Consider the following 13,223-nt stretch of genomic DNA (forward strand, 5'->3'; position numbering starts at 1 on the left):
AGTCTGATATCGCATGCTTGTAGCTAGCAATATCAAATCAAATAAAGTAAATGAAAAAAAGCCTACTTGTGTAAATCGACAAGAGGAATTAGACACGATAGAAGTAGAATCGGCAAAAAAGGTAAATTGTAAAATCGCAGTGTGAACACTCATGCTCACTTCGGGAATCTCCGTAAAATCACAAAAGCTATTTGTATGGGTTGCTTTTGTTTTCGTTCATCGCGAACCCACACTTTACACCGGGCTCTGAGGGTTGCTGCGAACGCTGCTGTTAAAGTCTCTGCTTCCACTGCGTTTCAGCGCCTGGCTCATCGTCTCGATATTCAACTCCCCCCGGTGTCGTCAGAGTATAGTTTGCGCTGGAAGGGCTGCCAATCGGTTTTCGCGTCGGGCTCATGTCCAGGCCTTTTATACTGCCGGGGTTGCTCGTGGGTGGGCTGGTTCCAGGTCCCTGGCTGGAGACTGGCGATCGAATTGGTGACGGCGATCGGTTCATGGCCGATGCGGAAAGAGACGTAAGGCCAACAATGTGCATATTGTCTCGGGATGACATGGAAGGCAGATGGTGGCCAATGTGTTCTGCTTGGACGACATCGGCAAACGAGATGAAGGAGAGGCGTCTGACGTCGGCGGAATCGAGAGAGCCGTAGTTGGAGGCGCTATCAGCCGGGAATCCTATGCGGTTCGCAAACGAGGCGAGCTCTGAAGCCCAGTCACTTGGGCCCTGATCATACGGTGTGTGGCTGGCACTTGTGCCGGGGACAGCTACCGAGGCGGGCTGGTGGGAAGCGTGAGTGACAATCTCGACGCTGTCGGGGTCCAGCTTGTTGTTGGTGATGGCTTCTGACGCATCGTCCAGCACGGGAGGGATGTGGTTCTCGGTCTGGATGTGGCTTGGGATGGCTGGAGATGAGGACTTGAGGAGACTGTGGTCCTGCACATCACGTTCGAATATTTGCGACGTCGCCGGAGACGCTATTCTCGGAGAGCCGGAGAATGCACGGGTAGGAGAAGAAGGGGCAAATGGAGGCGAGGCGGCTGATCGCGCGGCAGAGCGCGTGGCGGCCGTTTTTGACGGCTCTTGGGAAGCATATGGGCTCCCTGTTCCAGGACCAGCCTTGGACTGAGCCTCCGCCTTCTTCTTGCCAAAGCCAAACAGGCCTCGCTTCTTGCCTTTGCTCTCCCGCTTGCTCTGCTCTGTCTGCCTGTCGGATGAGGCGCTGTCGATGGCCCGCGGCGTGGAGTCGCCGCCAATACTCCTCTCGTCGGCCATGGTGCTGCGTCGGTCGCCGGGAATGGCGGTGGGAGTGATTTGGGCTGGGGAGGCGAGGCTCATGGTGGAAGCGGGCGCGCAGCTGGAGTGGCTTGCTGCTGATAGGGCTGCTGCCGGCGTGATGGATGGACACGGGGTCGATGGCGATAAACAACGGGACTGCAAACTGGCTCAATGTCGTTGCATCTACCAGGCGCCGTCAATGTGTGGCAGACGCACGCAGACGCAGCGCAGACAAAAGGAGGGTCGGTGCTGCGATCGACAGGAGGGCGACGATGATCGGTGGAACAAAGAAGCAACGGAGAGAAGGACAGGACAGGACAGGACGGAGAGATGGAGACGGAGATGAGACGAGATGAGATGGAGCAGATGGAGGAGAGCAGAGGCAGCGCAAGAGGTTTTATCGACTCGCAGGACTCGCACGGCTAAGCGATCCAAGGGCCACCCATTCGTTCGCCGCTGCCCTGCTGAAGGAGGCAGAAACTCGACGGGGGTGGCGACCAATATTGGTGAAGCAGAAGCTGCTTCGCACGTCGTACCTGCTGGGGGGGCTGCCCAGATGACACGAGCGGGACCCGCTGGAGAGCGCGACAGAGGGAGCTTCTGGTGTGACAGGCGCCAAACCAGTGGTTTCTGGTGCCTTTTTTGGGGGGGCACTAATAAGGCTTGAAGACGGCGAGAGCTGGCGAAGAGACTGCGGTGCGTGTGATGCAGATGGGCGAGGATGTTGGCTTGGCTTGGCTTTTGAGGGTATAAAAAGAAGGCAGAATAGATTGTTGAGCCAGCGCTAGATGGCCGGTTGGATGCGGGCTGTAAGTGAGGTCGAGGTGTGTAGTAGCTGGTGATGAGCTGTTATGCTTTATACTAGGCGGATGCTAGATGCTAGTAGACTACTAACCAGCAATACAGTAGAAACAAATAGCAGTGCTAGTATCAAGGGCAAACGAAACGATTCGTCTCACTCATCCGCCTCAAGGGGCGCGAAAAAGGACGTGAAGGATGAAGTGAATGGAGTTTTCAGTTTTCAGAGAGCGATGCGATGAGAAAATGAATAAATCGAAAAATACGGAGGCCGCGAAACCACAAGAGTCGCAGATGACGGAAGGATTGTGATGAGTTTTGTGATGAGGGGACGCAAAGGTTGCCAGGCGGTCACTCCAGGTTCCAGGCACCGCCGGAGCGACTTCTCAGAGACAAGCCGGCCTGGGCCGTCGCCGCTGTGACGTACTCGCCTGCGCCGCCGGTAGAGGGTACCGCGTGGCCCGCCAGCCACGCCGCGACGACGCCAGGTACACTGTACCGCTCCGTCTGCGGGCGCGGGTCACCCGCTGCTGCACGTACCTCCTGGCGTACCTCGCAGCGGTGCGGGTACATGCTGCTACGTACTGGCTGTGGCCCTGCCTGTAATCTGATGCCCGCTGAGGCCCGCGGTACCTGAAGCCCCCCTCTCCTCTCCTTCAATACAGCGGAGTGCTACCACAAGAAACAAAGGCCAGCACCGGCGGTAATGCACAATGATGCGAGGCTCCCGCTTTTGGTCCGCACACACCAAACCGGGGGGGGGGCATCACGTACATGTTGCTTCAACACACGTATTCCGGATTGGTCCCTGCTGAGGCCTTTTTATCCAAGTTTTTTTTTCCTTCTTCTATTAGCCTTTGATGTTTAACTTTTCATACCCTCGTTTTGATTAATGAAAAAGATGTTCAGACTCGGCTCGACGTGGCAAACTGCGAGATTGGGCCGTCCTTGTCTGGATTCGGCGACCCAACGTCGCACATCCGTGCCCTATTCGGCTTCACTTTGACTCGCTAGGCTGCCACAGGTGCTACCATGTGATTCACTAAACATCAACATCTAGTCAGTAATATGCACTGCTGCTACCATCGTTCTCGCAATACCAGCGTGTCTGACCGTTTCCATATCGCCATGCCACCACATCTCCCCTGAATGTGGGAGAAGATGAGGTCTTGGATACACTGCCCGCCATTTAATTGTATGGTGGGTGGTATTTGAGGAGAAAACTCGCTTACATCCTTTTATCAGCTTGGACGACTTACATGGCTCAGCTTTGATATCAAACCCCCCTCTTTTTCGGCGACCCGTGTAAAGCGAGGGATGAGCTGCACTGCCAAATACCTACGTAATGGTACATCAATGTGTCTGGCATTTAATAAGTGCCCACCTCCTCTCCTCCGGCCTTTACGAATGTGCCCTCAATGTCTAGTAAGAATTGGTTCATGTCATATCTGCTGCCTTGCGCTTGCGGACCTCACATGGCCTTGCTGTTGATCAACAGCATGTCATCGCAAGCATGAACAAAAAGACCCTGTTTCCGATCCTGCTTCAGCCCCGGCGCATCAACTTGCATCACGGTCTCCCATTATGCATTAATGCAACACAAGTCCGAGCTTTGACTTCTCTTTGTCTTTTCTTCTCTTTTTTTTTTAATTCTAAAATTTTTTTTTTCGGTCCTCGTGATGATGGCTCGCCCCTCCTCTTCCGCAAGGACCAACGTACCATCCCGGAAAGCCGCTACAAAAGCGCACTTCTGTGTCTCCCGCATAATTGGCTACACACTAATAACGAAGAGCTGCTCATATGCCAGAACAGTCATAGCACACCCAGATAGGTGTCTAATTGGAGATGGCCGAGGTAGTGTAAGTGAGCAAGAAAAAAGACGAGACAAGGGCCATGGCTGCGAAACCCTGCCAGTAGCATATGCATTCGCGCATCATGCGTCGTACTTGTACAAGCTATTCGGGGCTATCAGAGACAACATGAGTTTAGCCTCTATCGTGACCCAATTGCTCTGCCGCCCATTCGTCCCGCATCCAGCCTCGTTGACTCTGAGTAATTTCCACTTTTCGATTACTCGTACTCCCATGGCCTTGGATTTTTTTTTTCTTTGCCGTCGATCTTCAACAGCTCCCCCGCAGCGAGACGGGGGGGAACCCATATCAAGTACTACCTCTTTCTTCTCAAGACACTTCAAAGCTCGTCTCTCTGCAACACCAACTCTCCATGGGATGACGCCGGAACCGCTGCACTAGCCATCCGCTGAGGCTGTCGACGTCACATGGCACTATGCAAGGTCCCCCCCCGATCACTAGAGTAGTTTGCCCGGTCCGTGATGAGCACGGGCAAACTTGTACATCGTGGAGGTTGCTGACGCTGGCTGGATCGGCATAATGGCTCAAGCACGGCTCTAGACTCTAATCGAAGAAGGATTCAAAGAGTCGCACGCCTGTAGCACATGGCGATGGCTGGGACTGCTCAGATGATGTGCTAATTTTTGGCAGCTCAGCTTTAGCGTAACGAATGTTGGCCGATTCATCTTAGTAAGCCAATTGATTGAGTTCAAGAACATGTGAGGCCAGTCTCTTTTATGGACAATTCCAAAAGAGCATTAAAGATTCCAATTAACGAATTGTAGCTATGAAACAAATTCTTGAAATATTAAAATATTAATATTGTATGAACATGTTATTCCCCTGTAAAAGCCGTCATGAACATAACCCCACGAGACACTTCCAAATGCGAATTCTTACATAATCATTGCTTACGTAACTTGATATCGTTCTTTTTTTGCAAAAACCTTCAGTTTAGAAATCCCAAGCAAGCAGCAGCAGAGGGGAATTCAAACGCCAGCACCCCCAATCCAATCTGCAGGGCGCCAGCCAGTCATACCCACCGGCAGATAGACTCGGCTTCTAACTTTTATACAATCACCATACCGAATCTTTCATCGCCCAATTGGCCCGAATCCCACCACTGGGTAACCCCTCAGAGACCTTTTCAACACCACCCACATATACATCACCAATTTCCACCAAAGCCGAGAAGAAGAAAAAAGCACAGAAAACAATGGATCTGCGCACTCTCTTCGTCCGCCCAGCATCCCAGCTGCTCACCCCCCTCCGCCTCCTCGCCTCCTCAAAAGCAATCGCCGCTCCTCTCCCTCTGATACCCTCGCGCGGCCACAAAACCACCAGCCGCACCAAGCGCGCCCTCAAAATCGCCCCTCACGACTCCTTCCTCCCGTCGCGCACCTCTTCCGCCGCCGCCGCAGCAGCAGACTCAATCATCTACAACCCGCCCTCATCAGAGGCGACGCCCGAGCACACGCCCTTCATCTTCCTCCCGCGCAACGACCCCCGCCGCCAGGCCATCCTGCGCCTCCGCAGCAGCGGCAACGATCCTACCACCTACAACAGCAGCGTGACGGCAGAGAGCGACTTACCCCCAGAGATGCGCTACAAGCGCCGCCAGCCAAAGTACAACCTCACCAAGGAGCACATTGAGGAGATGCGCCGCCTGCGCGCCGAGGACCCGCTGGCGTGGAGCGTGCAGAAGCTGGCCCGCAAGTTTGAGTGCTCGACTGTCTTTGTGCAGATGGCTGCGCCGGCGCCGGCCGAGCATTTGCAGTGGCTAAAGGCAAAGATGGAGAAAAAGATGGAGAGGTGGGGGCCCAAGAGGACGCAGGCGAGGGAGGATAGGAAGACGAGGGCGGAGATGCTGTACCGGGGAGAGTTATAAGCATGGCATTTTGCATGAGCGATGGGACTGGAAGATTGAAAGAAATAAAGCATGCACGAGAGAAGAGGGGATTTTGTGTGTAAGAAGAAAGCAAGAATCAATGGACATGTGGATAAATGTCAAAATGAGGGCAACGTTGGTATACATAAAGGAAGGCGGGCATGAAGAGGATAAAAAAGGGAACTGAGCGTGGTGTACGATATACAAAGCTTCAGAGAACAAATTCATGACGAGACATGCTTCATACATGGTATATTAGAAAAAAAAGTTTTGAGTGAGATTCGTCTCTATTGTAGGAGGTACTATCATTATCGTTGAGGAATATTATATAGTAAAAGTCGTGATTCTCTGCATCCGTCAATCACTCGACCAGAAACTATGCTCTGAAATCTCCCCCCAGAAAAATGCCCTGTATGAAAGAGTCAAAGGAGGAGAGAGACATGTGAAAATAACAAGGAAACGCCATCAAGGAGACCCATTTTAGCCGTCTAGGTCATTCGACCTTTTGTCCTCCCCCCCATGTATTCACTTCGCGCATTGCCTCTTGTCCTTCTCGCCAGGAATGACTCTCCAGCACCAGCCGCACCAGCTCCGCGCCGCGCCATTCACCTCCCGGGCCAGAATCTTGCTGTTGCTGCCCTTTTCGTCTTCCCACTCGGGCACACAGGCCCCCACGCGAACCATGCGGACGAGCTTCCTCTTGACGATGCCGCCAATGCCCTCGATTTCGTGTCTCTCGTAGCCCGGCCCCAGCTGCGGCGAGGGCGTCCGCTGCTGGCGCATCTCGTCAATGATGGACTCGATGGTGCCGTTTGCAGGAAAGGGAAACCCCGCGGGGGCCCCGGGGGGTGTGGTGCCGGCGTGTTGTGGGCCCGGGCTCGGCGTGCCGGACGAGGACCCGGTCGACCACGGGGCCAGGGTGCTGCCGCGGGCGTCTTCGGCATCGCAGTCGATTTCGTTTTCGCGCTCGCGAGCAGCGAGACAGGCTTCTTCGCGGCCGCAGATGACGCCGCGATCGCCGTCGCCAATGCCTGTAAAGCCTCCGTACTTGGTACGCCAGCGCCAGATGCTACATCGTCCGTTGTGTTAGTTATATACTTCTGTATGCGGCCAAAAAGCATTTCAAATATGGAGCAAGACACATACGCTTTATAATCGTGGTCGGCGTTGCGAATGCTATGCCCGCAAGGCTGACATAGCCAGACGCCCTCTGTGTCGCACTGGCAGATTGCGCGCTGCACGGCATCTGAATCCAGAGGCAGGCATGTATCCAATGCCGGCACGGCCAGCGCGGCAATGGGAGCTTTGACGCAAGTGACACAAAGCCGGCGGTGTCGCTCGCGCAGAGCAGCAATAAGAGGAGGCTTTATAGCACAGTTCTAAGGGTTCAAACGAAAAGAAAACATCAGCACCTCGCTCAATAACAATGACATTGCTGGGAGACTCACCCTGCAGATGATGTCGGCGCACCTCCTGCACTCGGCCACCATGTCGCGAGCGCAGCTGCCCGCCTTGCCGTTGTAGTTGTTGTCGTCTTGCATGTAACTCCAGTCTGTCGCCCTGGCGCGGTATCGCAGCGTCTGCTCTGGATCGATCGCAACGCCTTCTCGAGAGCAGCGCAGCGTTGCGCCCACGAGGCTCGCTCGGTACTGGATCAGGCCATCGTGGATGAAGCGGCTTGCGCGGGCCAATGAGTCGAGGGTGTTGAGGTCAATGTAGGAAATAATGCCGACGACGATGCTAGATGGAAAACAACGAGTTAGCTCTCTGTTCTCTGCAATTGGATCGAGGGGTGTCAGTCATACGGATAACACTGAAATGCCTCCTCCATGGCGCTGTGAGTCGCCGCCCCCTCTCCATTCTGCTGCGGCTTTTCCGTCATGGTGCTCTTCCTGCTGGGAAACCTGCGCGCGCAATCTCCATGCCCAACCGCCATCGTCACGGCCGATCCGTGCTCGGGCAGTGCCAGAGGGTTGCCCGGCGCCGGCCAAGCAGCCATTGGCTGCGCCTGGCCGTCCTCGTCATCGAGATCGACGAAACGAGCCATGTTTGAGGATCCGGCGGCCTCTTTCTTTGCTATTTTTCACAAGAAAGCAGAAATACTGAACAAGGGTGCTTCAAAAGAGACAATGGCGGGAAATCAAGAGTAAAGACTGGTGTTGGTGGGGAGGCAACAGACAACGGCAAAAAGCAAACACACGGCAAAAACGGAATGTGACTTTAGCATGAGGCGACGGCAATTGTCGATGAAGCCATCGTAAGGGAGCCCATCGAAGCACCAAGACGCGAATTGTTGGGATTGCGAGTCCGCCTGGGCAGAGTCAGTCATGTGTCCCTGGGACAGCGCAGCCGGTCCAGACAGGCGCCGGGCCGTATTTGTAGCAGTTTAGATGCCCCCAAGCCCAAGGGGCCGGCAACTGCTGGCTTTCCGGGTGCCGAAGCAAACACTCGGTGCTGTCAATGGGCGGTCGAGCACGGAGCTGTGCTGTGTCAACCGCTGTAGGCCCTGCTAGCCACTCCCCTAAAGCTCGCCTAGCGTCGCCTGAGAGGGGCACTGCTGTGGCGGAACCCACTCCCCGCATTCCGCAAGCAAGGCCGTCTCCCCTCTAGAGTTAGAGCCAGGGCCGGCGCTCACTGCTGCTGCGCCCATCATCACCGTTGCATCATAACGTGATCAAGACTGTTGCTGCTGGCTGTTCGTATTGATTGATGCGTTGAAGCTAATCATGCTCCCCTTTTCATTAGAACGAATTAAACCCAAATCCTCCTCATTAGCAGCAAAGCGTCGTAATCCGTCCTGCCGCGCCGGCTCCATCAATCTGCAGCTCCTGAGACAACCATCCAACTTTCACGCTTCGGCCGCTGGGCCTCGCTGGCATGCAGATGCAACCGAGCAACCCCATTGGCGCTGGATCGATCACCAGGCACACAACTCGCAGATCTCGAACCACTTCAGACCAAGCCCACTCCCCCCGGCGGCTCACCGACAATATGGCGAAATACCTCTCCTTTGGCCCCCATCCCCTCCTGTGCTTAATTCACACGATACTTTTTCTTCTCCTTGTCCTCTCAGCAGCGTCTGATTCCTTCACGTGGGTCGTTCGGACGGCTGTAAACGCCTGCGGCCGCTCAGTGGCTTGATATAGATTCATACGTGGTTCCAAGTACTACGTGCCTGCAAATGCATCAGCAATGCAATGCATGATTACATGTTTCATTCAGTGCTTTCACGTCTGAGAATCACCGTCGTTGTGAGCAAAATACCACGGTACTTTGTATATATTCTCTCAGCTAAATTTAGTTAAACGCGAGATCGTACTCCCCCCTGGTTCTTACTCATCCACATGCCTGTCACCCAATGAATCCACATGTCCAAAATAGGAAAAGAAATGGAAAAAGAAGAAAAATCTGCGGTGCTCATGACACCGGCCCCTCGCTAAAACAAAAGTGTTCATGGCAGCGCCAACAATGCAAACACACCGCCCACCACCGGCCGAGCGGTAAACTGGTTGCCGGGATATTCTCCCGTGTTCGTGTCGTACAAGTCGGTAAATGCTCGCCACGTTGGAGTCTCGTTGATCCACTTGGCAATCAAGGAGATGAACATGGCCTTTGTGTCGGGCTTGGCTACTGCTGCAGCGAACAGTTCCCAGTCAGTCTTGGTGAGTGTGCCGCGCGTGTCGAGAACAACTCCGTATTTGTTGGCTTTGGTCTTGTAAAAATCACTCTGCATATCGTAGACGGACTGGGGGATAAAGTTCAGTCCAAGAGCCTTGTCAGGGTAAATGTTATATAGCAATCCTTGTAGAGGTTGTCCATTAGCAAAGACCAAGCTGTAGCAGGGAGCTGCAAAACTCACCATAAGTGGCTCCCGAATCATATTGCAGTACGCTGTGGCTGGGGACAGAAGCTCTGTTGATGCCGTGGCGAGACCAGAAATTGAGATAGTCCTTGGCAATGCTCGAGTACTTTCCAGAGAGGTAAGTGTGACCAGTTTGGTCGGCTATTTCAGACATGGCCTGCAAAGCAATTATGCCTTTGATGGCGAGGTTGGTTTGGTTCCTATCATCTCAGTCTCAGTATGTGTATATTTGGTTGACTGGGCTCTCATGAAATAGTCAACTTACGCAAGATGACCTGCGAAATCATCCGTAGACAATTGGTTTGCCGGGATCTTGGCATCTTCAATCAGATACTCTGCCCACTGCGCCATGAGCTGCCAATGCTCGTTTAGATAGTCAACGTCCCCTGTCTTTTGAGCGTAAGACAGCATCATGATAATCATATTGCCGCACTCTTCTAGGGGCATAGCCTCATCGTTGCCTTGCGGGTAGCCAAGAGCCTGGGGGAATCTACCCAGGTCGTGAATCGCATATTTGTTCGGGTAGTGGCCGCTCTCTTGGTTCTCGAGAAGTGGTGAGAGGGTGTATTTGATGAGATTTGGATCAAGATACAGCATGATTGGCCAGGTAGGGAAGATCACGTCAACCGTTTGGATATCGCTGTTGGAGCTGATTTCTTTGAGGAATACTCTGACGTTATCCGGAGTGCCCGTATACTGGAGGGCCCCAAACGCCTGACGGACGGCAAGACTTGTGATGGTGAGATAATCATCTCCACCAGCGTCGACAGAGTCTCTTGCAACACGGTTGTCGAGATTGGTGGCATATTGGCTGGCGTAGCTGTAGTCCTTGTAAAAGAATGGAACAAGCTCTGATTCATCAAAATAGCTTGCCCAAAGGGATGGCACTTGCTGAGCGGAGCTACCTTGACCTTGGAATAATATGGCATCTTGTTGCGCAATACCAATGGTGAAGAGAGTGGATGCAGAGCCCCCTCTCCCGACCGCACCAAGGTCGCGCGCAAAGGCAAATACGGGCCTATTTTTTTTTTGTTCAGTGACATATATCCTCTCAACTCGTTTAAGCAGTCACTGGTTCTTACCATCGATCGTTCACCGCACGGTAGTTTGTGTCAATGGTATTGTCAAGTGTACCGTTTGATAGGAACTGGCCGCGGACCTCTGTATCTTGGCCAATCTTATACGTTACACCTCTCTAGAGTGCATTGTCAGTATAATTTCATAATAATAACCATGTAGCAGACATCTAAACGACTCACAATATCACCGGTAGACCAATACCAGCTACCCCATGATGCCTGATCGTTGGCCTCTCTGAAAGCGTCTTGGTTTTGGCGATAGAATTTGTGGGAAAGCACCCCGTCTGCCTCTTGATGCTCCCACCGGATAATCTGTGAGCTGTCGCCAGATGCCCATTCTATAGGCAGGTTAATTGTGCACTTCCAAGCTCCAATGATGGCCGCTTACCTCCTGACACATCGGAGTAGATTTGAACGTTGTGTGAACGTCCGTCTAGGGAGACAACCGAAATTTTGAGGTATGAAAACGGAACAGATTGTCTTCTCAGGTCATCTGGGTAGACTGGAGAGAAGAATTCTGCAGCCATTCGAACCAACCCTCCCACATTCATGGTAAAGGTCGTTCTAGTGGATGTATACTTGAGTGACTCTTGGTCAACATTGCCTGCGCCGGGAGCCGCTCCCATCCAATTGTAGGCTTTTCCGTCGACCTTGATGAAGCCTTGCCATGCTTGAATTCCTTGTCTGTAATTATCAGAATCGTTTAGCATCCGTTGAATTTCTTCCAAATGAGAGGCAGCATAACATCGGTGGTGCTCACGTCCAGTACCTAGGCCATTGCCCAGCAAGGTAGCCGCTAGGGCTTCCGTTATTTGGGCCATTGAGCCAAACGTTGAGATAGGGAGCTCGAACAGCCAGAGGAGCCGCGGGAGGCCGTGCCGGTTCAAAGGTTGAAACCGCGTTCGCGTGCCCTGCCAAAGCAAGGACAGCCGCCGTAGCGACTCGCAAGAGCTTCATAGTCAAATGTAAGCCGCAGACAGATACCCCAAGCCGAATGATGTCTGGCTGAATCTAAAAAGAAAAGGAGGAGAAACGGATGCAGACAGCAGAGAGCATAAATACACAAAGGCTGGGGCCGAAACAGTGTCAGTATTTTAATAATTGAGTCGGGTGTTCTTGAGCCGTACCAAGGGATGAGAGACACACTGAGTGGGCCGTTGTTGATCTTATGACGATATACTTGTAGCCGAGTGAGCTTGGCTGAAACGCAGCTGCATGCGAATGACCACAATACTGAGGCCTAGAAGAGCTCGTAGGAGAATATTTCTAATAGTAAAACCAATGCTAACTCCTAACAAATGTGAAATACCACCACGCTGGCTCATAAATGATGGCTGGGTATTTGCGAGAGTGGCGACGTGCGGCCAACTGCAACCTCGACGGCTTGAGACGTTGCGATGCTGTGTAGCGTAGCCTCGGCGCAACAACGAATCACTTGTTAGAAAAGGTCTAGAATCCACGTTCTAACCGCGATAAAGGGTCAGCTATCATAAGAGAAAAGAGCAAGTGATTAGCTCGAGCCGCAGAATTAACCCTGCTGTAAAGGCAAGGCAGGGAGAGATCAGGGCTTGGCTCATTTAGTGGCATGAGGATGTAGCATCAATCTCCGTTGGCAATGCGCGTGATGCTCTCACTTGGCTTGGCTCAACTTACATGTATGTACCTGCACGTTCCCATTCCAGCTCACGATGTATACGTCGCAGTGGACAGGTAGAACGAGGGCAAGGAGGAATCATGCAGTTATGGGGCAGCAAGAGCGGGGATGGATTTTGATGTCATACACGGCATCTGCGCTCAAACGGCAGTTTTCGGTTCGGGGCCTAGGGTCATGAGACAAGGGTCTAATCCGCACCCAAAGCATCTCTCGCAATTGCCAAGATGCAGGCTCGCTACCCAGTGCTTTGTCGTCCTAGTGGATAAAGCTGGTTGTTAGCCCCCAGCTAGCTGTGTTGCCGTGGACGGTGGAGAGGAGGTTCAGTAGCGTAGCCGGCTATAAGAAGCAGCAAGTACTTCGTGTACCGGCATCAATATCTCCTAGAGAGTCGTGAATAGCGGCAGGGCCGCTCGCGGCTCGGTATAATGATGCGGCTCTGGAAGGTTGTTGATTGCCCGTCCACGTTGTATGCAGCAGCCGCTATCCTTGACGTCAATTAGACATTGTATCTCTCCAAGACCAGAGCATCCGCCTATCAGCTTACCGATCACATTCACGATGCTACCGGCTAGCAGCGCCGAATGGCCCCTCAGTGGGCAATCTGTCTCACTGGTCTCCAGCGGATCCGATCCCCCGCAAACGGCCTCTGCAGTAGCAGCAAATGCGCACCCACGTATCGCGTCGCATCGAGGTCCTAGCAAGAGCGCTACTGCGGGCGTAGGTAGGGAGAGCTGTCAAGGGACACAATATCGCGAGGACAGGCTTCAGATGGGATCGTGACCCATCACACTCTCTTTTCGCCCCTAGTATGATCTT

The 13,223-nt window shown here is 53.1% G+C and overlaps 6 protein-coding genes across 6 annotated transcripts; 1 reads left to right on the top strand and 5 right to left on the bottom strand.

Annotated features, from left to right (window-relative positions):
* Positions 1 to 271: 271 nt before the first annotated feature.
* TrAtP1_007000 (uncharacterized protein) lies at positions 272 to 1,336 on the bottom strand (the record flags this gene model as incomplete). The annotated part of the gene is made up of 1 exon (XM_014082205.2): positions 272 to 1,336. One exon carries the CDS (start codon positions 1,334 to 1,336, stop codon positions 272 to 274), a length of 1,065 nt encoding a protein of 354 aa, XP_013937680.2.
* Positions 1,337 to 2,425: 1,089 nt separating this feature from the next.
* TrAtP1_007001 (uncharacterized protein) lies at positions 2,426 to 2,647 on the bottom strand (the record flags this gene model as incomplete). The annotated part of the gene is made up of 1 exon (XM_066113351.1): positions 2,426 to 2,647. One exon carries the CDS (start codon positions 2,645 to 2,647, stop codon positions 2,426 to 2,428), a length of 222 nt encoding a protein of 73 aa, XP_065969437.1.
* Positions 2,648 to 4,780: 2,133 nt separating this feature from the next.
* TrAtP1_007003 (uncharacterized protein) lies at positions 4,781 to 8,225 on the bottom strand. The gene is made up of 4 exons (XM_014082203.2): positions 7,618 to 8,225; positions 7,261 to 7,552; positions 6,959 to 7,191; positions 4,781 to 6,881 (listed from the first exon to the last, which is right to left on the bottom strand). Exons 1-4 carry the CDS (start codon positions 7,857 to 7,859, stop codon positions 6,338 to 6,340), a joined length of 1,311 nt encoding a protein of 436 aa, XP_013937678.1. The 5' UTR covers positions 7,860 to 8,225; the 3' UTR covers positions 4,781 to 6,337.
* On the top strand, positions 5,141 to 5,812 carry TrAtP1_007002 (mitochondrial 54S ribosomal protein mL58; the record flags this gene model as incomplete). Its single annotated transcript, XM_014082204.2, has 1 exon — positions 5,141 to 5,812. One exon carries the CDS (start codon positions 5,141 to 5,143, stop codon positions 5,810 to 5,812), a length of 672 nt encoding a protein of 223 aa, XP_013937679.1.
* Positions 8,226 to 9,263: 1,038 nt separating the features above from the next.
* TrAtP1_007004 (uncharacterized protein) lies at positions 9,264 to 11,710 on the bottom strand (the record flags this gene model as incomplete). The annotated part of the gene is made up of 7 exons (XM_014082202.2): positions 9,264 to 9,613; positions 9,672 to 9,874; positions 9,940 to 10,692; positions 10,757 to 10,869; positions 10,934 to 11,091; positions 11,142 to 11,437; positions 11,514 to 11,710. The coding sequence occupies 7 exons, from the start codon at positions 11,708 to 11,710 to the stop codon at positions 9,264 to 9,266; spliced, it is 2,070 nt and encodes a 689-aa protein (XP_013937677.1).
* Positions 11,711 to 11,764: 54 nt separating this feature from the next.
* Positions 11,765 to 12,430, bottom strand: TrAtP1_007005 (uncharacterized protein; the record flags this gene model as incomplete). Its single annotated transcript, XM_066113352.1, has 4 exons — positions 11,765 to 11,822; positions 11,881 to 11,953; positions 12,135 to 12,216; positions 12,407 to 12,430. 4 exons carry the CDS (start codon positions 12,428 to 12,430, stop codon positions 11,765 to 11,767), a joined length of 237 nt encoding a protein of 78 aa, XP_065969438.1.
* Between the last annotated feature and the right edge of the window lie 793 nt (positions 12,431 to 13,223).

The sequence above is a fragment of the Trichoderma atroviride genome, chromosome 3, assembly GCF_020647795.1.
Source record: "Trichoderma atroviride chromosome 3, complete sequence".
NCBI classification, from domain to species: domain Eukaryota; kingdom Fungi; phylum Ascomycota; class Sordariomycetes; order Hypocreales; family Hypocreaceae; genus Trichoderma; species Trichoderma atroviride.